The sequence below is a fragment of the Chelonoidis abingdonii genome, chromosome 8, assembly GCF_003597395.2.
Source record: "Chelonoidis abingdonii isolate Lonesome George chromosome 8, CheloAbing_2.0, whole genome shotgun sequence".
NCBI lineage: Eukaryota > Metazoa > Chordata > Testudines > Testudinidae > Chelonoidis > Chelonoidis abingdonii.
In genome coordinates, this window is record NC_133776.1 from 5,071,746 (window position 1) to 5,097,336 (window position 25,591).

A 25,591-nucleotide genomic window follows, 5' to 3' on the forward strand; every position below is an offset into this window, starting at 1 on the left:
GCGGGGGGAGCCTCCCGGCCCCGGCGGCGACCCCCCGCTCGTTGCGCCGCTGCCCGGTGGGGGGCCCGGCCGGGAAGGCTCCCCGGACGTCCCGGCGGCGGGCGGCAGGGGACGGGCAGGGCGGAGGGGGGAGGAGCGAGGGGGCAGGTAGGGGGGTGGCCTGTGGCCTCCCCTGGGCTGGGCGCAATGGTAGAGTCGGCAGCTCAAATTCCGAGAATCGAGCTGTGTTGATTCTTAGAACCGGGGTTCTTAGAAGTGGTGATGCAAGGAGTTTCTAGGAAAGCCCGGAGACCAGGTGATTGCTGCTGCTGCCGCCGCTGCCGCTGCTTCTAGCGCCGCCGCCGCCGGTCTTTTACCCTGCAGTGCTGCGGGGCTGGAGGTGGCCAGGCGCCTTTCTCCCCATCCCCGTGTCCTGCCTCCCTCCCTCCCGCTCGCGCGTGGCAGGTGTTCGGGGCGCCCAGCTGGCCGGGGGGCCTGTCGAGGGGCCTCGCGTGGCTTTTATTTGGGGGGGAGGTGCGGGCAGGGCAGAGGCGTAGCTGTGGAGCGAGCCCGGAATGTTCGCCGGAGGGTCACAGGCGGGGAGCGCAGGCTCGGGCTCTGCTCTGCACGCGGGGCTGCTTTCCTCTCGGCCGGCTCCTGCGCCGAGCCCTGGTGCGATGATGATGATGATGATGATGATGATTTGGTGTCTAGCTCAGGGCCGGCTGCGCGTCCTCCTCCTGCCCTCCCTCGGGCTGCCTTTCCCCTGCGCCTCCGAGCAGGGCGCGGAGTCTCGCTGCCTGGGCTGCTCCGCTCGCCTTTTTTGGCTGAGGCTTCCCTCGCCTGGCGCCCGGCCACCACCAGCCTCTCCGAGCCGAGTCAGTGACAGCGGGCAGCGAGCAGAGATTTGCAACAACAAATGTTCCGAGCGAACTCGGCCGCTTTGCAAGGGCCCCACTGCCTCGCCCCCTGTAGTTGGTTGAACACCCCTGTTGGGCTTGAATTGTGTGTGCTCGTGGACAGGCGATTCGTGGTGGTGGTGGTGGTGGTATTGCGTTGGAAACATGTTCGTCTCCACTGTCTTGTTTGGGGTTGGGGAAGAACCGTCTTCCGGGGGCAGAGGGCTCTGCACCTGCAGCCGCATCTGGATGTGGGGTCTTCGGGGCGATGGGGAGCGGGTGTTAGCTTTTTTGCGGGGGGGGAGGGGGTGGCAGTACGTGTTGTGGTGTTTTGGGTGCTGCGTGACCTAACGTTGTTTCCCAATGGCTGCATTGTTGTATATTTTTTTTTTGTTTTTTTTTCCTCCACGGTGCAAAATCTCTTGGGCTGATAATCAAAGGCACATGCACCAGGACTCAGACTAGACAGGATGATTGCAAAGGGCAGGAGCGGTGGGGCACAGAAACACTCCTGACTTTATTTCTAGACTGTGCTAGGGGGGCGTTGACAACACAACTTGGTTGCGTGTGTGGCGGTGTGTTGTGTTTTTCCCCCTCCCCACTCCAATGCAAACAGATGACTTTGCAAAAGGGCTAGTGAATTCGGCAACCTGTGGCTGTCTAGTCCTGCCAACCCAAGCGATACCAAGTCAGGATTGCTGGATAAGACTCGCGGGAGATTTTGAGGGGGATCCCAAAGTAATTGTGCGAAGTGACTGTTGTTTGGATCGACTAACTGTTACCTGCCTGAGCTGGCCACGTCCATGTGTGTGTGTTAGGAATCACGTTTGTATTTCATAGACTAATGACCACATCGTGGGTTTGATATTTTTCTTGTTGTTAGAGAAATAAAATCATTTTTGACCAAGACATAAGTGCTTTAAGGAGACTTTAAAAAAAACCTGGCTACTGAATTACTATGTATGTAAAATATTTGGATTATCACCAGCTTGAGGGGGGGAAAGTCCATCAAACCAGCGTTTACGAAATAATTCTGGGCTCAGGTGGAAAGGGAGCGAAACCTCCCAGGGCTCGTGTCCAAGAGGGCGAGCGTCCGCCAGGAAACCCGTGTAATCTTTTAATGGGTTTCCAATTAGTTTATGGTCTCCTCGAGCGCAGCTAAAGTCCTCAACGCGCCCAAGACACGGCTGCTGCGGAATGTAAACAGGAGCGGCGGACGGCTCCGGAGCAGGGTTGCTGGTTGCAGCACCAGTGGAGACGGGCTGCCCCCTCTCTTCCTGGAGACAGAGTGTGTGTGTGCGCTTTTTTCTTTCATTTTAAACAATTAAAAATAAATCAGTAGCCAGGGACAATTCCCCTTGTTTTCCTCGTCGTTTACTACCACAGCGCGCTTGGCGTGGAGACAAGCGCTCGTAAATCTGCAGTCCCAGCTGGCCCCTTTCCACACGCTATTCCTGGAGGTAGCAACCAGCAAAGAGGAACAGGCGGCTTTGTTTGAAAAAGGAAGGAGGGGGGGAGATTGGGAATCTCAGAGCTTTGCAAAAGTGCACGCCCCCCACCCCCATGCAAGGTGCAAAGTATCAAACTTTATGGGGGGGGGGAGAAAGGAAGGGGGGGTGACTCTTCAGAAATCTCCAGTTCAGCCAGCCAAGGTTGAAATCTGATCCCTGTTGACATATGGGATCATGTCAAGGGGTTGCTGATGAGATTTTTAAAAATTATAAGGAGGGAAGGGTGGTGAAAACCCCTCTGTTTTTCTCTAAGGACAAGCAGTCAATCAAACTCCAGTGCCAGCAGAGGGAAGGGTTCATTTTCCTCACACCTTGTTAATTTCTTTAAGGGATTTTTTTAAATGGCACAAGTGCCTCCTCCATAGGAATGTGTCCAAGCAAATTGCTTCTGCTGGGGTGGGAGGAATGGGGGGACAAGGTGATCTGTACAGTCTGTGTGATTGCTTTTTATTGAAGAGTTCCAGTTAGTTTGTTGTGTAAATGACAGATGTGACTTGATGTCAAAATACTTTCCTCTTCTCCCCCCCACCCACACACACAAAGGGGGAGAAACTTTGTTGTGAAAACTCAGTGGTTTAAGTAGTGGTGTGTGGAGTAGCGGCGACCTCACTCTGTTGGCAAGGGAATCGCCTTTTGAATGTATCTGGGGTTTGGTTTGTTGTCACAATATTTTGAAATATTATGAAATAGCCTTGATGGCCTAGAAGGAAGAGTAGGGAAAGAAAAACATCCTACTTTTTTTTATTTATTTATTTATTTATTTAATTTGTGGCTTCTCTTCCCTTTGAATCTGGCTTTTAAAGGCATCCAACTCAGGATCTGGCTCTGTTTATACACCAGGTAAATCTGATTTGAAAATAAAGTACTAAAAAAAACCCGTATCAATGAGAGTTTTGCCATTGACTTCACTGGATGCAAGATCAGCACTAAACTGGCTTGGGAATGAAGATCTACACTGATAAGCAGAAAAGGATCCTGCAGCCTCTAACTGGTGCAAAATTGTCATTGACTCCAGAAGATGTTTTACTTGACTCCAGGCCCAGGCCCAGGCCCTGGCCCTGAGTCTGTCATCAGACCCATCTTGCTTGTTGTCCTGATGTTTTAAAATGTATGATTATTCACAATATTGTATTAAAGGCTTATGGGATAAGTGCTTTAAGAATAAATACAGACTTCCTTCCAGCAGGCCTTAAGGGCTTGTTTTACAGCTAGGAAATTTCTTCAAAAATATTTTCAGGCAAAACTTTTTCTCATGGGGCAGGAACTGCAGTTTGCATTACAACTGTGTTTTAAACCAGCAATCCAAAAATTTTTTTAAAGCCCTCAAATTTTCTATCTTTGTCAAATAATCAGTGATTAAAATATTGAAAGACTGTGTAAGGATCTTCCAGAAGAATGGATTCTTTCATTGTTCCAGGAAGAATAGACTGCATTTCTAGGGAAATGCTCCATGTTGAGGGGCAAAGATCTCTTGGGATACATTTCAAATCCATTTTCCCCCCACTCCCACCCTCTTTTTGATTGTCTGAGTCAATAATCGAAGAAGAAATGGTATTTCACTAGTTATTTATTGTCCTAAAGAGAGAGAACTCAGAGTTGATTCTCAGAGAACACCAAAAACAAGTATTTATTCCTTTTTTAATTGCTAGTGTTCCCAGCTAGTCTAAATGCTGGATAGTGAGGATTTAAGACTTCAGCCTGGGTCTAAAATAAGTCTAGCAGAAACATTTAAGCTGTGAAAAGCAAGGATGAAAAAGCTCAAAAAATAATGTTGCTCAGACGTGTTTTAAGAGAAACAGAATTACATCGACAAAATTATGTTTTCCAGTCTCAGCTGTGACGTTTTATTTTCCAAGGGAAATAGTAGATCTCTACCACAAAGCTAAAAGGTGCCATCTAGTGGTACGTTTTTAAAATGGTGGTGACTGGTTGCAGCTAATCTTTCAAGCTTGGGAAATTGAACATGTTGAATTCAGTACTTTTAAAAAAAAAAAAAAAAAAAAAAAGTAGCTGAAAGTCAGCAGTGAAGAATAGAGACGCATCTAGTGCCACAGAAATTGACTAGCCTAACTGAAAACAACCAAGTACATATTAAAATGTTATTGATACTTGCATGTAGAGCTTTGTCTGAATTTTCATGAAATCACGTTAAAAGATTTTCTGCTTGTGGTGTTCACCTGCTGTTCCTGACTCATTGTCTAATACAGGTTGTCTTGTATTGCATAATTATGCATTTATCTGAAAGGTTTCAATCTCCACACATGGCAGCAACCTACTCGTTTATAAGGAAGTCTTAGGAAATATACTATATTGGATAACACATTGACAAACACTAATGTAAATGCAGGTGGCAAAGCTTAATTAAGATAATGCCAAGGTTTTTGTTTTAAAAATCCTATTTCAAGCAACATTTTCTTAATGTGCTACAAGGACTTTAGATGAGCAAGATAAAATAATTTAAATAGCCACATTAATATTTCTCCACTTGGACAAAAAAAAAAATTATCAAGGTAAAGTCAGTTTCAGCTCCTAGTGCTGCAATAATTTGGATGCAAACACTGCCTGGGGAGGTGTTGACAATTTGAGTTGGAACTTTAAAAAAAGAGGGGTTCCTACATTTTGGAAAAGTTTGTTTTAAAAACTAATTTTGGGGAAAATTTGACTTGACTGAGTCCCTCCTTTTTAACCTTTCAGCCAGACTTATGGGGCCTAAACAAGAATCTCGTCTATAAAGAGCTCCATGTTTTTGTATTAGATTTATTTTTAAACAATTCTTGTGATTGGTAGAACCACAGCAAAACGTGTAACTTCCATTTGGAAATCTTATTCCTAAGAGGGGAGGGAAATAGTGGTCGGCTTTCTCCCTCATCCCTGTGTTCTAGGCTAGTCTTTCACCTCCAATTACATTTATTATCAGTCAGACACAATGAGGACATGAATTTTACTTACCGCAGAAGGAGAGTATTGACTAATGCACTGTAGAACTGTTCGTAGAGGAAAGACATTTCTTCCTGAGTCACAGGACTGGCCATTCTGTAGGATAACTTGCATGGCATCTTCCCAAATACACCATGCTGTGCTATTTTAAAAAGATGCAGTGTGTGCTAATTGCCTCTAGGAGCAGCTCTGTGGGCTAAATTTATTTGCTGCGTCTGAGCTGGAGCATACCTGCATATGTGTCCACAGTCCAAACTTGCAGTTATGATAATGTATTCTTTTAAGCTACTTTGAACAGTACATGATAGTTGAGATAATGGGCCACCTTTCCTTGGCGTCACTCCATTGACTTCAATTGAAATAACGTTTCTGTATTGAACTTTAAAAATTAATGTGCGGACTGTCTTATTTAGTGGGAAGCCCTGGAAAAAGGCTGACTCATCACTTTCCAAGGATGCATATTGGCTTTACACCTTCATTAACGCTAAGCAAGATTTTGGCAATAGTGGTAGGATTTTGAAATGGTATTCCCCCCCCCCCCCCGCCCTTTATTTTTAAATGAAGAGTAAAGTAAGGCGCAGACTCGAAACTGGGCCATTTCCAAGCATTCACAAGTGCAACCAGCTTAGAATCTTCTTCAAAGGAAGACATTAAAATTCACTATAGCACCTTGCAGTGCCAGAGGACAGGTGCAGTTTTCCTGGTTACAAATGCTGATAATAAACCCATTCTTGTAATATACTGCATTTCCTAGAAACATTTGTTTGCTGGCAGGAAATGAGACCAGCCTGAAAGTGCAGAATGCTGAATATGCTGCTAGTGATGTAGTTGCCAGAGGGAACAAGGGATGGGGAAAAGAAGCTAAAGCCACTTTGATTTAGGCTGACACAGTATTTAAGTCTTTGAGATTTTTTTCTCTTTTTATTATTAATCAAAACAGGTGTTGGCCTGGCCCCAGGAGGCTACTAAATTAATAAAGTCCTGCTGTGACAGCGGAAGGACTCTTACAACCCCTGCTCTCATGCCATTCTGTAAGAAATGAAAGCTCTGGGAGCTAGGGAGCTTGCGAGGAGGTCCCTGTTGCAGGAGCAGCCTCTTACCACAGGTGCCTCTTGCCCTCTACTACTGGGGACCCCGGCGGTGCCCTCTGGGCTCTGCTTCTCCGGCAGGTGCAAAGGGGTGACAAACCCCGAGGTTCCTGCTTTGGGTCACCTGCCCCCAGAAACTAAACCCAGACCCGTGGCAGGGACCTCTGCTGCTGTCTCTACTCACGGACCGCGGGGCAGCGGGTGGCTCTTTCATGCCCGGTGGCGGAGCGCCCCCTCGCGGGCAAAGGGGCCCTGCTGGCTCAGCCTGCCTTGGCTGGTGGAGCGTCTCCCCGCGTGGGTGAGATGGGGCGAGTCGCAGGCTGGCGCTGGCTACCGGGCGAGGGGCCGCCGCACTCCGCCGGTGGTGGGTGGGTTTGTTTGCAACTGGATGGGATCCTCCTGCCGGGGGCGGGGAGGGTGCAGTGCCACGGGGGGTGGGGGTCTGAGCTGCCCGGACCCCTAGGCGGCGTCCGCCCCCCCGCCCCAGCACTTCGCCTGGCTCGGCAGCCCCCGAGCAATGGTGTCTGCAGCCCCCTCCCTCGCCCACGTGGGGGAGCCGGGCGGGTCGGAAAGAGGGGCTGGCCCCTGGGCGCTCCCACCGGGGCTCTGGGCTCCAGCCCCCCGGGGCGCGTTGCAAAGGGGAGAGGGGGCGGGCTCGCCATGCCCCGGGCTCGGCTCCTGCCTGGCTTCCCAGAACGGGGCAGCTGGAGCCCGGCGCGTTCCCGGAATGACAGCGCCGTGCCCTTCGCCGGCCCTGGGGGCGCATTTCCTCCCCGTGTAAACGCGGCGCTCACAGCGCACCCACCGGCGGGGCTGGGGCCGGCAGCTGGCAGCAAGGTACCGTGGGAAAGAGACGCTCCGAGGGGGGCGTCTCTGTGCCGGGGGGGTGGGGGGAGTTGCTGCTGGGTTTTTCCTTTCCTTTCCTCTCCCTTACATCAGCAGGGCTAGAGGGTGACCTGGGAGAGTTTGTTTGGAAGCGGGTCCCCTCCTTCCCCCCACCTCCTGCCCGCCCGCCCGCAGAAAAGGTGGCCTTTGGCGGTGTGAACCCTGGAGCGTGAGAAATTGGCGCGGGGGGAGGTATTTTTCATCTCGGAGTTCCTGTCTCCTTCTCCCCCACCCCCCAACTATTAGCCATCAAATCTTGACAGTCCCTTTACTGTGACTGAACTGCAACGGCCAAACTCTGTGGGGGGGGTTTCATGTGCATCTGGCTTGATTAATATGAGGTGGGTGGGTCAAGGGTGTGTTTGGGGAGAGGGGAGGAGCGCCTTCCTCTTTCTCAAGCCCAGCAGCAGGCTGAAGGCAGACCCTGCTGCGAAGTGCAATGCCAGGGTCCCTTGTTGGAAAAGGCTGCTCGGCTGTCAGCAGCCCAGATCTGGCTGCTTTCTGGAGGGGCTTGTGCCAGGGCAGGAGTGGGTTTGCAGAGCGGCACCTGTGTGGACCAAAGATGGGCTGGGCGGTGAGGCTGTGGGTGATGGGCTGAGGGTGCTGTAGCTGTGCTGGAGGGCAGCAGCAGGATGGTACAAAGGACCAGGTAGCACCCAGGGCACGTTGGCCTCCTGCCGCATCCCTGTGAAAGAATTCTACCATTGTGGGAGCTTCTTGCATGACGTGGAACGGGCTGGAGTTCATGGTGAGCTTTGTCATTCTCAGACCCGTGTCGTAGCCTATAAGGGGGCCTTGTTCTGATCTCAGGGACTACTCTTGTGACTTCAGTAGCTCGTACACTGAAATGACTGAGCTCAGACTCTGACCTGGTTGTACATCCCTTACACATTCCACTGGGGTGGGAACTTTGAAGCTAGGCCAGTTGCTAGCACAATCTGTAAATCTCTTGGCTTTCATGTGAAGACTGAAAGTGGCTGGCACAGAGGGCTATGCAGAAAGGTCAGAGTCTGCAGTGTTTGGGAAATGAGTCACCTTTTTAGAGTTTCAAGATAGGGAGACTGCGAGGCGCTCTGAAGACTCCTGTCATTGGAGTGTATGAAATGGATTTTAATGTCATGCATTTGTCTTAGCATATTAAAAATCACACTAATTCCTCTTCCTCCCCATGCCCCAGAAATCTCTGGGGCCACATCTTTGTGGACATGGAAAGGTTTATGTTTATATCTGAAAAGCCAAATACTAGCTATGATACTCTTTTCCCCTCTTTTAAATGTAAAAGCCAACTGTGGGAAGGGAGTATTTGTCTTCATATAGGTAAGGAGGGGATAACTCCATGGTTTGAGCATTGGCCTGCTAAATCCAGGGCTGTGAGTTCAATCCTTGAGGGGGCCATTAAGGGTTCTGGGGCAAAAATCTGTCTGGGGATTGGTCCTGCTTTGAGCAGGGGGTTGGACTAGATGGTCTCCTGAGGTCCCTTCTAATCCTGATATTCTAAGAAAAATAAAATTCTCTTAGAATGGAAAGGAGAATTTCATCTCTGTCCCAACTGTATTAACTCCCCAAAGCCAGTAGGTGGAGACAATGAGCATCTTCTGGCATTCAGAAAAGAGGACTAGTCCTGTTTCTAGCTTTGCCACTGAGTTGCTATGTGACTTCAATCAAGTTACTTAACCTCTCAGTGCCTCAGTTTCCCTATCATTAGCAATTTCTAGTGTTTCATATTTCCAAAGTGCTTTGAAATCTTCAGACGGATGAGGGCAACTAAGGAGAACAATTGCTGACCCCTTTCAGTTTCTGGGGGAAATGAAAGAGGGGAGGGGAGAGAGTCTTACAGCCCTGGGTGATGCAATGAGATAAGAAAGGAGTGGGAATATTGGGAATGGGGAGAGGCATCTCTGAAAGAAGTGGTAAATGAATTCTTGTTTGACTCCTCCTGTATCCTCCCCAGCTACCCTCGAGTCCCTGACTCATAGATATGAAAGGCTCTTTGGCATACACCCATGGTTTGGGGTAGAGAGTGTGGAAGAGTCTATGATTAGATTCCCAAAGCCTGTGGTTGCAATAAGAACATACTGTACTGGGAGAAACAAATTAACTTTATTGGAGAGTGGAAGTGCTATTAGCTTCAGCTTGCATCCTGCTGATGTTACATCAAAACAACAAGCTTGCATCCTACCACAACCTATTTACATTTCTGAACTAATCTGGTGTTTGTTTTCTTGTGCTTGCTTTGTAGGTTTGAAAGAAACTTTTGGGCTGTGAATTGAGGCATTGGGTATGTAAATTTAATTTCATGCTATTTTAAATGTATTGAATGAAATGTTTCATTAGGCCCAGCTGGAATCTGTATTCAGGAGAGTGGCTGCTCTGCACAAAATTACACATTCATATCCCACCGCCAGCAGTGGAACCGTGGCTGGAACTAATCCTGTCATTGAGGAATTTGGCATTTAAGATTCAAATTCCAGTGTGGAATTTCAGGTGGTGGATGGTAGCTTCTTGGGAAAGGCCTGGGGCAGACCCTCCAGCTTTGATGAAAGAGAACATGTGTTTTGGAAGGCTTCACATCACATCAAGAACTGGGTGAGGGAAGAGGAACAGAGTTCTGGAATTAGGAGTCCCTGGTGATCTAGATTCTAGGGAATTGGGTATCAAGAGACCAGGGTTTTCTGTTCCTGGTGCAGCCACTGATTTGTAATGCTGGACAAATCATTTTCAGAAGTAGCCACTGATTTTTGGATGCCCAACTTTAGACCCCTTGGTCTGGATTTTCAGAAGTGCTGAACACCTGTAGCTTTGTATAGGATCTTTATGAGTAGCTCTAATTTCCATGGCTGGATCCTGTAGTTTGGCTGCCCTGACATCTGTGGGAATGACACGTGTATCAGAGCTGCGAGACCAAACCATAAAGTGTGTAATCTAATAACTACCGCAGGTTAGTGTCCAGGGTTTGCTTTGCTTTGCTGCTATTCCTCTGAGATCCTCAAAAAGCAACTTCCAATGGAGCTGAGCTAAGCTGAGCACAGCTCCTGCTGGCTTAGCCACAGGGGGAGCAGGAGCAGGCCTGGGGTATGATGGGGAGATGATATAGCTTCCCCACCTATTCCCCAGGAAGGTCCTATTGTGTTCACCCATCGGGTGGGAGGACGGGACTCGTGCTAAATCCCCTCCAGTTCTTGCCCCCTTTTTTGGAACATTCAGCAGAACAATCTGGTGCTCATGGCCACTGCAGATGGAAGCTGAAATGTGGCTGCATCCTCGATTATTATTGTTTCTTCTCTAGCTGAGGGTCTGGTGCTGCCTTGACCAAACACTGCCTTTCAGGGTAGAACCTGCTGTAGCAGCCTGTGGGCCCTGCTTTATGATGCCTTCTGAGCCACTTCATGGTCCTATCTTTCTTCTCCTTTTTTCGGGCAGAGTCAAGATGGCCTCTCCAGCAGACAGCTGCATCCAGTTCACCCGCCATGCAAGCGATGTACTTCTCAATCTCAACCGCCTTCGGAGCCGGGATATCCTCACCGATGTCGTTATCATCGTGAACCGGGAGCAGTTCAGAGCCCACAAAACTGTCCTCATGGCCTGCAGGTGAAGAGGGGCTAATGACACAGTAGCTTTCTCCCCACAACCCCTACCCAGCCCCCTTCCCTTCCTCTGTGTTTACACGCCATTCCGTGAGATAAACAGCACGTCTGACATCACAAGGTCCAGCTCTGCCTTTCCGAGCCCTGTGATCACATCCACGAGTAGCAGATGCTTGGCAGGGGTTGGAGTCCGTCGTGCCCAGCTCTTCGGTCTAGCTGGTTTGCGTACTGATGTGCAGCTAAATGAGTGTGTTTCTTGCAATGCTGCATTGCAGGGTATTATCCAAACCAAAACCCTCTCTGACCTTGGGGAAGAGTCTCTAGATCTAGAGACACTGTGCTCCCATCTCTAGAGTCACCTGGCTCTGGTGGCTTTGGTTATCTCCTCAGCGGTCAAGGGCTACATCTCAGTGAAGTTTAGAAGTGTAGTATCATTGCTCCTTTGAAATTATAGAGCTATAGGGTTAGAGGGGACTGCAAGGGTCATCTAGTCTAATCCCCTGCCAAGATGAACCATCCAAGGCAGATGGCTCCAGCCTCCTTTTGAAACCCTCCAGTGAAGGAGCTTCCACACCCTCCCTGGGCGTCTGTTCCATTGTCCTGCTGTTCTTACTGTTAGGAGGTTTTTCCTGAGATTTAATCTAAATCTGCTGTGCTGTAGTTTGAACCCACTGCCTCTTGTCCTGCCCTTTATGGCAAGAGAGAGCAACTTTTCTACATTTTTTTTTTATGGCAGCCTTTCAAGTATTTGAAGACCCCAATCCTATCCCTCTTTCATCTCCTCTTTTCCAGAACTTGCCCTTGCTGCTTTCCCCACTGACTGAGTGATTCATTCGCTATTGTACCCTGTAAATAAAACACCCGCCACCTCTACTGGCATTGTCGCTGGGCCTCGTTTTATCAGGGGGTGCTAATGTGGAGGAAATGAGAGGCCATTGGCATGGAAAAATGCATAGACAAAGTATCGACAATTTGTATTTGCATAAACATCTTATGACAGTGCTATATTTAGTATGCATTTGACACAAACTGTGTTTTCCCATGCGGCTTCAGAGATCAATAATTCACAGAGGGAGAAAAAACAGACAGTGCGAGGCAGGAGGCGGAATTAAGAGAAGTAGGCAAGGGAGAAAAGACATTTAAGTGGAGAAGGTGAAGAGCTGGTGAGCAGTTGAGATACAGGGAGGCTGCTCCGGATGGCAGGAGCTGCAGAGGAGAAGGCGCTTGCACTCAGCGGTGTCATTTGGGGGACCAATGGAAGAATTTAATGCTAGATCAGAGGAGGCAGGAGACATGGGGGGAGGAGTGAGAGGATTTCTGTGATGCAAATGTATGGAGGGTCTTTAAATTAACGTAGGTCAGAGTTCTCAACCTTTTCCATAACAGGAACTCCCTGGGGCCAGCCTCCCGTCCGTCTTCCAGTGTCGCAATGTAGGAAGGGCGGAGGTTGAGAGTTCATGATGTCTCTATGGAGAACTCCTGTAATAAGTTCCCTCTCTTCTTCCGAAATCTTGCAGCGTTGGGTTCACTCTCCCCTCCCATCCCTTCTCCCTTTTGCAGCGGCCTCTTCTACAGCATATTCACCGACCAGCTAAAGTGCAATCTGAACATCATCACTCTGGCCCCAGACATCAACCCTGAGGGATTCTGCATCCTGCTGGACTTCATGTACACCTCCCGCCTCAACCTGAGGGAAAGCAACATCATGGCCGTCATGGCCACCGCGCTGTACCTGCAGATGGAGCACGTCGTCGATACTTGCCGAAGGTTTGTCAAGTCTAGGTGAGACACCCGTGCCTGAGTTGGAGAGCCTGTTTTGGAGGGAGGGGGGCGCGGAGGGTGGAATTGCCAACACATCTGACCGCTTGTTTCAGAGGCTGGGAATAAGGCGTAACGCCCTTCCTTTTGTCTCCATGCAGCGAAGCCGAAATGGTCTCTGCAATGAAGACGCCAAGGGAAGAGTTCTTGACGGGCCGGATGCTGAGTCATCCGGAGGTGATGGCTTACAGGAGCCGGGAAGTCTCGGAGAACAACATGCCTCTCCGAAACACGTCTCTCTGCGATGGGAGGGCCTTTGCCTCCACTTTGTACAGTGGCCTGTCTGGATCACCCCTTTCCTACACTGGATACAACCCCATTCCAGTCAATGGTTTCCTCTTAGACGACGAGCTGCGAGAGGCAAGGATGCCCCTGCCGGATGTCTCGAGGGTCAACTCTTTCCCAAAGGAGAGAACGCTGCCATGTGACAGCTCCAGGACAATCCCTGCAGACTACACCAGAGCCGTCACCGATCTTTCAGCCAACATGTGCCATGCCACCATCTATTCTCCAAAAGAGGCTGCTGCCGAAGAGGCCAGAAGTGACATGCACTACAGCATAGCCGCTGGTCCTAAGCCCGTCGCACCTTCGGTCCGAAACAATCCCTACTTCGCCTGTGACAAAGCGGCCAAAGAAGAAGAGCGGACCTCTTCGGAAGATGAGATAAGCCAACACTTCGAACCAACCAACACACCAATGAACCGAAAGGGTCTCATCAGCCCCCAGAGCCCCCAGAAATCAGACTGCCAACCCAACTCGCCAACTGAGTCCAGCAGCAGCAAGAACGCCCGCATTGCTCAAAGCTCTGGCTCTCTGGGTACCAAGAGCCCTACCGACCCCAAAGCCTGCAACTGGAAGAAGTACAAATTCATTGTCCTCAACAACCTCAACCAGAGCACCAAGCAAGACGGTGGTGACCAGAACGAAGCGGAGACCCTCTCCCCTCGCTCCTATGTGTCTACGTCAGTTTGCCAGCAGTCCATGGAACCTGAGAATCTAGATGTCCAGTCCCCAACCAAGCTGAGCTTGAATGGGGAAGACTCGACAATCCCACAAGCAAGCAGGCTCAACAACATTGTGAACAGGTAAGGCGGACCCCCGTGGAGGAGACAGGACTCCTTGCAGTGCTGCTGGGTTTTATTCATGTTTTGGGTAGATGCCCAGCTTTGGTGAGCTAACCTCTTGCCTCAGTTTCTTGGCAGGTGTAAATCAGTGAGTTCAGTGGAGCCTCACCAGTTGATACTTAGGATTTAGCCAGTAATGTATGTTTCCCAAATGTGTAACCACACCCAGCATAGGCTGATGGTTACATTAGGGACTAGGAGTCCTGGCTCACTATGTGGCTGTGGTCAGTTCACCTAAACCTTGTGCCTCGGTTTACTCTTCTGTTACCTACCCAAGTGGGACATTTATAAAGTGCGTTGAGATCTTTGTGGGATGGGCACTATAAAAGAATGAAGTGTGATTGCTGAATGCCCTGTAGAGGGAATGCCCGATGGGGCCCTGATCCCAACTAGGGCATCTTTAAGGGTCCGCTTAGAAATGCATGTGTATTCTTCATGCCTGGGCTGATTGGAGGCGCTGTGGTCTGGTGTCACTAAAGCCTTCCAATGGGCGCTGCTCTTCTTCCTCAGATCTCTGGATGGGTCCCCTCGGAGCAGTGAGGGGCAGTCCCCTCTGTACCTGCATTCCTCAAAATGCAGCTCCTGTGGCTCCCAGTCCCCCCAGCATTCTGAGATGTGCCTTCACACCCCTGGCTCGACCTTTGGAGAGGAAATGGGCGAAACCCACTCCGAATACTCCGACTCCAGTTGTGGTAAGTCCAGATTCTATCCTCCCACACTTTCCCTTGCAGCCGGCAGATGGGGGCGCCACTGGAATCTGTGGGATGATGCTCCCACAATGCCATTCCGCCACATGAGAGAGGGGCCCGGTTGCAGCACCCCCAGAACTCTGGGCATGTTTGAGCCTGCATCTGGACTAGCAGGCTGGCGTTGGTCTCTACAATGGGCTGAACCCAAATCCTGAATCTGAACTTCAGTGGTTCAGGCCATCTCTTTTCCAAGCGGATCTCAAAGTGCTTTCCAAACCCTCTAATTGGCTGAATGAAGCATACATGGAAATTGGTTTCTGCCTCTAACAAGGCAGCTTGGGCTAGTTGAGAGTAATTAGTGTCTCCCAACAGCTTAAGACAGGAAGTGAAGAATGCCACACCCACTCAAAATTGCCAAGGGGGACTGAGGTAGGCAGAAAGAAGTGATCCACACATGGACATGGCCATGACTATGTTATCTGCCTCACTCATCAATCCACGGAGCTGTCTCTAGTCTGGAGGGGCAGTTGTGGATTAAGAGGGCTAGACTGTAAAAAGGTTCAGAAAAGAACTAGATAAGTTCATAGAGGATAGGTCCATCAATGGCTATTAGCCAGGACGGGCAGGGATGGTATCCCTAGGCTCTGTTTGCCAGAAGCTGGGAATGGGCGACAGGGGATGGATCACTTGCTGATTTCCTGTTCTGTTCATTCCCTCTGGGGCACCTGGTATTGGCCACTGTCGGAAGACGGGATACTGGGCTAGATGGACCTTTGATCTGACCCAGTGTGGCCGTTCTTATGTTCTTAAGAGGCTTACAGAACTCTGTTTTGTGAAAATCTGTTTGTCCCTATCCTCCAACTCACTGGGGAAAAATGGAAGATTTCATTTACTGCTCAAAACCCAAGTTCACCCAAAGAGTAGAACTCTGAATTCATATATAGTGAAACCACCATCATGAGGCAGCCTTCCCACCCTCTGCTTCCTATTTACTAAGACACTACCTCTGCTTGGTTTGTTTACTGGCTAGCCCCATGGGTGATTTTTGCTGTGTATATATGACAGAACAGGTAACAGATGCTGTGGAAGTGCTGCTGATTTCACGCCCCCGGGCTGCTTCCCCCAACTCCATCGAACTCTCATGAAACAGATTTTAGCTTGGATGCGCTGGCTTCACCTCTCCACCGGCTCATTGGCCCTGTCAAAAGCCCCGGTCCACGCAGGAGATGTGCTTGCTGATCTCATTCATTCTCCCCGCCTCTCTCTCTCTCTGTCCCCGACAGAAAACGGAGCCTTCTTCTGCAACGAGTGTGACTGTAGGTTCTCTGAAGAGGCTTCCCTCAAGAGACACTCCCTGCAGGCGCACAGTGATAAGCCCTACAAGTGTGACCGTTGCCAGGCCTCCTTCCGCTACAAGGGAAACCTAGCCAGCCACAAAACCGTTCACACAGGTACAGCTCCCGGTGCCAGCCCATGGCGGTGCGTCGCAGTCGGTCCTGAAAGGCACGCGAGTGCCAGAGCAGCAGATCCAGGGCACAGCTCCATTCTGCCTTGCGTGCAGGCCTAATCCGTACCCTGTGAGGGAACAGCAAAGCACCCCAGCACCTGATAAGGGAGGGTCATGGATCTTCAGCCGCCTCCTGGGAGCCCGAACTCCTGGGTTCTGCTCCTTTGGAAATGGCTTAATCCCTGTGTGCTTCAACTATAAATGGGGGAATACTTGTTTTCCTCCCTGGGGGGCTGTGAAGCTTAATATCTGCAAAGTACTTTGGGATCCTCGACTATGAGGTGTTTGGCTGTCCCAGTCCGAGTGTTTGGGGTGGAGGATGGGCCCTGTGGGCTCTTTCTCTGATGGATAAAGAGGCTGAGAGAGGTTATTTTACCAAAAATACATAGTCTGGTTGTTTTTTCCATTAGAAAGTTGGGTGCCATCTAATCTGGCAAAATCCCTGGTGACTGGCGAATGGTTGAAATGGTCTGAGCCAGCCCAGTGAAAGATGAGAAAGGAAGAGATCAGGGGTTTAACTGCTGCTCAGAATCCTGAGGGGGTTGACTTGTTTCTGTAAAGGCTCAGAACATCGATGCCCAACTAACACTTTGGGGAAAGGAAGTTTGGATTAAAGACCCAGCCTCCCTCCCCCTTCAGTTGGGCTGAATTGCACATTGCCTGACTTTACGTGGAGGATCGGACCGTAAAGTGCAAGAGCTCACAATATATGTCCCCTGAGATTCTCAACACGTCCTCCAGCAAAATCAGGGGAAAGCAGATTTGGTGTTCAAGCTATTCTTCATTTAAAAACAAAGGCAGGAGGGGGAAAAAATAAACTGCCCATGAACCTTTCAGCCCATCTGTATCCATCCCAAGGATACAATGGAGGGCAAAGATCCAATGATGATTACCTTTGTGTAGATGGCAGGTGGGAATAATTGAGGCTGAATAGTTTGGAGTGCAGTTACTACTGACTCCATAGCTATGAACCATCCTCAGTCTCTCTCAGCCTTGGTCACTTTGCCAAAGGAATGACCAACAATTGAATCAAATGTATTTGAAACCATTCAGAGACCAACGGAGCCATGCAGATCTCGTCTGCTTGCTGTATCTCTGCTTTGCTCACTCAGCTACAGTATAAAGTTGGATGATATTGCCTGTTGCTGGACTCGGAGGGGCTGAATTGTTAATCCTGTCTGGCAAGGCAGACAGACTTGCCTGGTAGCCCTAATTTCTAGGGCTGTGCTTCACAATCTGAGCCAGACAGTAGTTCTTAAAATAACTTTCTGGGAGGAGGAGGAGAGGGTCACATCTTGCTAGGGTTGCCTGCCATAAATACCAGTGTGCAGTGGGTGTGTCACACAGACAGTGAGCAGATTCTCTGCTGCACCCAGATGTTCTAGGCGGTAGGTTCCATGTCTCTTAACCCACCTCTGTGTGCAGGTTGGAGCAGCCTGAGGGCTGCTCTAACATGCACTGGTCCCCCAAGGGGCTGCCTGCCAGCTGAGGATAGCTGAAGCATGCCATACTGTGCTTCCTTGGCCTCCAGTGCCTATGGGGAGGTTGGCGTAGGACCAGACTACGATGCTGTACTCCCATCACATACACACCGGGGGGATACCCAGCTAAGGGGAGCGAAGCCGAGCAAAGGGATTGGAATACAGCAGGGAGTCTGCCCTGGGCTTTGCAGGGGCAGCGCTTGCAGGGTGTTTCTAGGAGGCCCATGTCTTTTCCATTCTCTTGTAGACTATATAGAGATTTAGTGACTGTAGTGGAAGCTTTGGGAAGCTCAGGACACTGTGCGCTAACCTGGCGTGTCTCTGTTTCTGGTGGGGCAACAGGTGAGAAGCCATATCGTTGCACTATCTGCGGAGCGCAGTTCAACCGGCCGGCCAACCTGAAGACCCACACGCGCATCCACTCCGGAGAGAAGCCCTACAAGTGTGAGACCTGTGGGGCCAGATTTGTCCAGGTGGGGATCCCGCTTCATACTCTGCAATTCCCCTGGAGAGCAGGATGCATCTTCCTGCCCAGAGCATGGACTCTGGGGCCTGGGGCTCTGCTGTTTTTTCTGTGACATGGGAAATGCCCAGAAGGGGGCACTGTTCCGTGCTTAGGGCCTGGTGATGGTCCCAGGCTGTTGCGGAGCAAATGCAGGCCCCTTGAACTTTACCCTTGGCAGGTCAATGAAGCTAGTCCATTGTCTTCCAATTAAACAGATCTGTGCTTCTGACATTTCTCCATGTGCTGGCAGCTGTTCAGGCTCTCAAAGGGTTTTGCTGCAAACATTCATTAGCTTATGCCCATGGAGTCTGATCTAGGATTCCACACTCTAGGAAGATAGCTCCCTGGATGGTCACTTGAGTAATAAGGACTGGGCTCATGGTTACAATCTCTGTCCACAGAGATGGCAGCTTTTCAAACTCCTTTTGGTGAAGCTGGTTTATTAGCAGAATCCATTAGGTTTAGAGGCTGCCTTTAATCTCAGAGCTGCCGTACCGAATGGTCAGTCCGATCTAGTGTCTCCTCTCGTGGCCAGTGGATGGGAGGAGGATTTCTTCCTGACCCCAGCTGTTGTCTAGCTCGTGCCCTGAAGCATGAAGATTGATAGGACTGGCTTGGGAAGCTTGGTCTGAATGTGAAGTGCGTGTGGCAAGCATGCCTCTGGGACCCGTTTTCTGACACTGTCTCCTCTGCGACAGGTTGCCCATCTCCGAGCTCATGTGCTAATCCACACTGGCGAAAAACCCTACCCCTGTGAAATTTGTGGCACACGCTTCCGGCACCTGCAGACGCTCAAAAGTCACCTTCGAATCCACACTGGAGAAAAACCGTACCATGTAAGTAACTTCCCGGCGTCATCAACGCTAATGACCAAGAGCCAGAACTCCCTAGCAGCCATAAGGGCCATGTACCATGGTGGAGAGAAGTTGTCTGGCACTGACCACTGGCATCGCCCGGGCATGGATCAGTCCTGACCACCCTAAGGACACTTCCATTTCCCCTCTCCATCTACCCTCCGGCACACAGTGAACTAGAGGCCTGCTGCTGAGACAGCATTTTGATGAGTTGAGCTGTATTTGGAACAGCCTCGACCTCTTTTCTCTTCCTCCTCTTCCCCAACCAAAGAAGGTCATGTTCCTTCAAAGGGCCGCGGCTCACGTTGCAGTAGAGGACAAAGGACGTTGCTCCTCTACTGTACGGAGGATCATACATGCTAGAGATGAGAGGTTTGTTGAGACGTCCCCTCCAGGCTCAACTCATCCTTGGCATAATTCTATTGAGTGAGGGCTATTCACTGGTTGGGGTAAGCTGCTGTGCAGTTGGTGGCGTTACCCCAGGGATGAGCTTGGCCCAAGATGCTTTTTTAACCCCGAAGCCCATAACATGGGCGGCTTAACCTCAAATCCAACTAGCTGGAGCTAACCATGAGTAGATGCTACCAAGACTCAGAGGGACTGGGGCTTGGAGTGGCCCATACCATGTAGCACCCTCTTCCCATGCATCTTCTTGGGAGCCCCCATCCGACCCACAGGGAAATTGCGCAGGAGATCTTATGTAGCAGGATCAGCAAGTGGGAATAGTTAGGATGGAAGGGGACAGAAAAAAGCCTCTTTGACTCTTACACAAGGCAGAACTGTGGTTTAGAGGCTAAAGCAGGCGAGCTAGGACCCTTGGGCTCTACTTCGCAGCTTTGCCACTGACTTGCTGCGTGGCCTCCAGCAGGTCACTTAACCTCTCTGATGCTGTTTTCCCATTCTGAAGAAAGGGGGTGTCCAGGGTGCTGTTTTCCCATTCTGAAGAAAGGGGGTGTTCAGGGGGTGTCCTGAGCAATCATTAATTAGGACAAGATTTAGAGTCCCCCGCCAGAGGCACTAGAGACGTGCCAAGTGCTTCATATTAATTATACTCACTGTGTTTGAAGTGACCGACGGGGAGATGGTGTCAGTGTTTTCGTTAGTGTCTCGGCAATGATGATATTTTAAAATTGAGGTGGAAGCGTGGGCTGGTGGTTCAGGCGCTGGTCCTGGGTTCAGATCCTGGCGCTGTCACAGATGGGCAAGTTACTGATCCTCTCTGTGTCTCAGTTGCTCATCAGTAAAATACGCTCCCACAGCATGTTGCGAGGCCACATTAATGAATGATTGGGAGGCAACAAGGGCGGGGGTTGGGGGGCATATATGTGGCTAGATTACATATGACTGTAAACTTTCGAGCTAACAGTGCTTCCCTCATCCTTTTGGTTTTAGTGTGAGAAGTGTAACCTGCATTTCCGCCACAAAAGCCAGCTGCGGCTCCACCTCCGGCAGAAACACGGCGCCATCACCAACACCAAGGTGCAATACCGTGTCTCGACAACAGAGCTGCCACCAGAACTGCCCAAGGCATGCTGAAAGCCAGGTGGATTTCTCTGCGGGGCCGGGGAGAGGAAGAGGTGTCTGAGGGAGAGGGGGAAAGATATCCAAAGGATACTTGTAACACTTGTAACACTTTAAAACTTTCATCACACGATGGAGTGCCTCTAAGCCCGTAGTGCAGATAGGTGGGAAAAAATATTAAAAAATACACGGGTTTTGTTTTTATTTTTCCCAGTTATGTGAAACTAAAAAAAAACTTATTCAGATTTAAATGTGTATAAAAAATGTCTGTGCAGTGGAGTGTTTAACCTTCACAGTCTGAAGATGAGGAATGTAATGTTCATTTATGGGAACAGTTGGGTTTTTTGTTTGTTTGTTCGTTTTTGTGTTGGTTTTTTTTTTTTTGCTTTCTCTTTGTATGCAAAATGTGTGTTCTTTTAAAGAGAAGAAAAGAATTGTGTGCTATTGAAGAGAGGGCTTTAACTTTTTTAACCAAAGGTGAAGGAATCTATGGCAGAGCTGTAAATATATATATAAATATAAATATATAAAATAAATATATATAGACCTTAAAGATATATTAAAAATATATAAAATGTATTAAAGGCTTGATTTAGCATCTGCTGGCAGATGCTGATTTGAGACTCTTTAGTGTAATAGAGCACTTACCAAGATATTTTAAAGTATTGCATCTGTATAAGTAAGAAAATATTTTGTCTAAATGCATCAGTGTATTTGTATTTTTTTGCAAGTGAAGGTTTACAATTTACAAAACAAAGTGTGTATTAAACCAACAAAGCTGCAGAAGGAATTGAAAATAATAATAAAGTGTAATTTTTTTTTGTTTTTGTTTTAAGTCTGTATATATGTAAAATGTGGTTCGCACGGTGCCTTTCTTTTCAATGGATGTTTTCAATGTATGAACTGTATGAGCCCAATTTCCTTTTTAAGGTACAGCCTGATGTTACAAAAGGAGTCCTCTGGCAGAACTGTTTATCGGGGAATGTTTTTTTTTATTTTTTGGGGTTTGTTTTGTTTTGTTTTGTTTTTTGGTCTTATTTTACATGCTTGTGTTATGAACAATATCGGGAGACAGGGTTTGGGCTGTGTCTAAACTGCATTAATGCGTTCTGTAAAATATAGCTGTACAAATACAAGAATAAAACGATGAAAAGTAAAGTACAGTGGAGTAAGGGGTATTTTCTTCTGTCTGTTTGGCTTAAAATGTCTTGATCTGAAATTCTCTCACTTGGAATGGTCCAGACTTAGGGTATGTATTCAGTACCCACCGGATTGGCGGACAGCAATTGATCCAGCGGGGATCGATTTTTATCATGTCTGGTCTAGATGTGATAAATCGACCCCCAAGTGCTCTCTCGTTGACTCCTGTACTCCAGCTCGGCGAGAGGCTCAGGCAGAGTTGACGGGGGAGTGGCAGGAGTCGACTCACTGCAGCGAAGATACCACGGTAAGTCGATCTAAGTACGTCAACTTCAGCTATGTTATTCACGTAGCTGAAGTTGTGTAATTTAGATAGATTTTCCCCCACCCCAGTATAGACCAGTACTTAGTCACTAAGGCTCTGATCCAAAATGCACTGAAGTCACAGGAAAGGTGCCCTAATCCTGGTTGAGGCATGTGGCATCAACCCAGCAAAGCATGCACCCAGGTAGTTCTGTTGACTTCAAGGGCCTATTCTGCTTGCGTACAGTTAAGCACGGTCTCAAGTGCTTTGCTAGATGGCGACCAACGAGTAGCCTGCAGTTCCCGTTGCCTCCAGTGGGTCCTTTGTGAATGCTCAACACCTTTGAAAATCAGACCACTGTTATTAACGTGCCTAGCTATGAAGTCAACATTTTTCCATTTTTTAGGGGGCCTGATGCTCAGCACTGAAGGGCTAGATTGATGGTCAATTGCAGAGTCCCTGATCTCTAGCTCAGGAGCTCAGCTGAAGATGTGGTCTCAGCCATACAGATTCTCTTGTGACTCTCCACCCTTCCCACCTGCAACCTTCTTCCATTCATGACTCCATAACACCCCAGTGGCAACACCAGTTCTCATTTGGCTGGTGAAGTCTGACTGGGGATGTATTTTAGGAGCTGCAAAGGAGGAGACGCCAATAATCATGAGACTGCCAACAAATTGTTCCTGGACCACAGTTCCAGAGCCCCTGCTCCGCTTTGTTGTCCAAGCAGGCTATTTGGCTTAACAAAGAGAAGGTTAAGGGGTAACTTGTTTACAGTCTGTGAGTATCTACAGGGGGAATAAATATTTAATCATGGACTCTTCAGTCTAACAGAGAAAAGTGTAACAGTCCAATGGCCGGATGTTGAAGCGAGACAAATTCAGACTGGAAATAAGTTGTATGTTCTTAACGGTGAGAGTGACTAACCCTTGGAACAATTTGTCAAGGGTTGTGGTGGATTCTCCGTCACTGTCCATTTTTAAATCAAAGTGGGAAGCTTTTCTTAAAGATCTGCCCTAGGAATGATGTTGGGGACGTTCTCTGGCCTGTGCTAGGCAGGAGATCAGATGAGATGAGCACAATGGTCCTGTCGTAGCTTCCTACTCAGATTTGAACCTTAGCGTTCATAAACTGAGAAGCTAGCATGAACCCTCTAAGCTTAATTACTAGCTTAGATCTGATATCGCTGCCACCAGCCAAGTGATTCCAGGGTTTGGCTCCCTCTCTGGTCTCCCAAAACCTTCTCTGGGGGACCCCGAGACTCAGAAGCCCTGAGTCTTACCACAAAGGGAAATAATCTCCTCCCCTTGTCTCCTCTTTACCCCCTCCCAGGCTTCCCCTGGAAGATACAGCTTCAAGTCCTTGAAACACAAGCACCAAGAGATTAAGTATCTCTCCCCTCCCCCCTCCTTCTTCCCCTGAGGCTGTTCAGATCCACCCTCCGTAGATCTAACACAAAGAGAATTTCCCTTCCCTTCATTCCTTAGCCTACCCAGAGAAAACTCAAACAGGTCTTAAAAAGAAAGCTTTATATGAAAAGAAAGAAAAGACATAAAAATGCTCTCTGTATCAAGATAACAATATACAGGAATCTATGGGCTGAGAAATTTAACAGAGGAGCTGCTGGCCCCATGTGATTCGTTGGTTGCTATTTTTGCTCTGGTGCACAAGCAGCACTAGCTAGTAAAAGCCAGGTTAAATTTCAGTTCTGCTGGAAGCACTGCCCTCTGGGGAGGTAAAAGTCCAGTGTCTATCTGGAAAAGGACAATATTTGTGTAGGGGGGAAAACTAATTGCATCCATTTATAAATAATGCCAAGCGGCCCAAGTAATAGACCAAAACACTGCACTGTTTTGCTATGAGCTCCGCTTTTATCAGCTACACCCCACTCTGCTTGCCCTGCCTCTCAGCTCTCCACTCAGGCTGATGAAGCCTGGAACGTATTTTGCACTAAGGAGAGCAGCCCAGCTGCTGCTTAAGCATTATAAGTGAGGCTCAAAGGCCACCAGGCTTTTGCTGATGGCCGCCCTGCTAGTGGCTGCTGCATTGTGCAACAATGAAACTGAGCTGAGTCTGTAGCCTCTCCAGGAAATGAACGATCCCTAGTATGGGGATGGGTTACGTGTTTGCACTGTCTGGGCTGCTGGCCAAAGGTGGTTCAGTCCAACCAGTCTGGACCGTAGTGCAACATGATGAAAGAAACTCGCGTCCTCTGTTGATAAAACACTGGGCAAGGCTCCTGTTGGTTAATTTAAGACCAGGGATCCAAACCTGGGTGCGTAAATAGAAACTGTTCAGCACCCATAAATTCCACAGATGTCAATTTCACACAGCAACAGTTGATTTTTTTTTATATACTTTTTTTTAACAAAAAATACCTTTCTGACAAAGCAGGCATTTTCAGAAGTTAATTCCTGATATGGTCAAAATTTGAGGAGGTTTGATCTAAAACTCCCCAAACCTGAAAAGTGTTTGTTTTTCACATTTTCAACATCTCCGCCCAACATTTGTGTAAGTGCAGCAGGATCTGGCTCAGCATGTGGTGCTGAAATAAACTCACCAAACACTTTTAAAGATAAAACAGAAGCAAAAATCACCTTGTTTGAAATTTAAGGACTGTTTACACATGAGAATTATCTTTGCAACTTTCCAAATACATGGAAATTGACCTAAATATATTGATAGATTTGATAATTCCAACACCTGTATTTTATTTATTTTAGCAAATAAAAAATAGCTTCTTCAGGATTTAAGATGCAGAGTTTGTCTCTGAGTCTTTGAGACCTCTGATAATATCATCTATGATTTATCCCTATTCTAATTAATAATACCTAGCTTTTACATATCTCTTTTCACCAGTAGATCTCAAAGCACTTTACAAAGGAGGTCAGTATTATTCTCCCCATTTTATAGATAAGTAAATTGAGGCACATGTTACCAAAATATAGGATCTGCCTAGCTGAGAGCCAATAACAGCCTGACAGGGATAAGGAAAAATGCTTTATTCTGCAGAAGAAAGGAGAGCCTGTATCTTGGTACAAAAGACTTTGTTTTACACAAATTTCACAAACTTTTTATATACATTCAAACAAAGACCCTTGCGTGTTAACACTTGATTGGTAGTTGTTAAACTTTACACTCTGCTATTTGTTCAGTAAAAACTGGTTTTAAGCAAGTTTTTTCTGCTTTGAGGCAGAAGAAAAGAGAGAGTTCAAAAGTTCCAGCAGGCCAGACTATCACAAATTGTATCCAGGTAACCTATATTCTACTCCCATGTTTCTATCCACTAGGCAACACTGCCTTAATATACAGAAGTTGTTTGATAATGATTTTTGAAAGTCTCTGTTGCCTGGAGGTTAGCGAGAGATAAATATATATCATAATTCTGGATACCATATAAGACCTTATATAAACAGATTACATAGAATAATAATGATGATGCATATGGGATAATCCAATTTTTATTTTAATAATTTTTCCATGAATTAATTGGAAGTCTTAAACATACACATCAGCTGCTGACAATTCCATATACACAATTTAGTGTAACATGCCTTCAGTGATGGAGGAACTTTTTTACTATGCAGTGTGAAGTGTGATTTTTGGGAATGCTGTCGTAATCTGTCAAATTGCCACAAGGTGACAGTGTAGGACAAAGTTGGCATGTATTGTACAACAGCTGTAGAGCTTGAATGTGTTTTGTGTCTGTCTGTATGTGTGATTAGGTCCAGACTCTAAAAGAGGCCTGCACCTTTCAGGCTCAGG

The 25,591-nt window shown here is 48.1% G+C and overlaps 1 protein-coding gene across 5 annotated transcripts; it reads left to right on the top strand.

Moving 5' to 3' along the window:
• Positions 1-174: 174 nt before the first annotated feature.
• On the top strand, positions 175-21,543 carry BCL6 (BCL6 transcription repressor). Of its 5 annotated transcripts, none has more exons than XM_075068327.1 (10): positions 175-295; positions 9,539-9,581; positions 10,720-10,887; positions 12,444-12,650; positions 12,803-13,786; positions 14,336-14,517; positions 15,798-15,965; positions 17,845-17,975; positions 18,706-18,843; positions 20,254-21,543. In XM_075068327.1, the coding sequence occupies exons 3-10, from the start codon at positions 10,727-10,729 to the stop codon at positions 20,395-20,397; spliced, it is 2,115 nt and encodes a 704-aa protein (XP_074924428.1). In that variant the 5' UTR covers positions 175-295; positions 9,539-9,581; positions 10,720-10,726; the 3' UTR covers positions 20,398-21,543. The 5 variants fall into 5 exon arrangements, with proteins under 5 accessions (XP_074924428.1, XP_074924429.1, XP_074924426.1 ...); XM_075068325.1 differs by having other exon boundaries at positions 176-295; positions 12,444-12,665; XM_032777305.2 differs by having other exon boundaries at positions 176-295; positions 9,539-9,577; positions 12,444-12,665.
• The last annotated feature ends 4,048 nt before the right edge of the window (positions 21,544-25,591 follow it).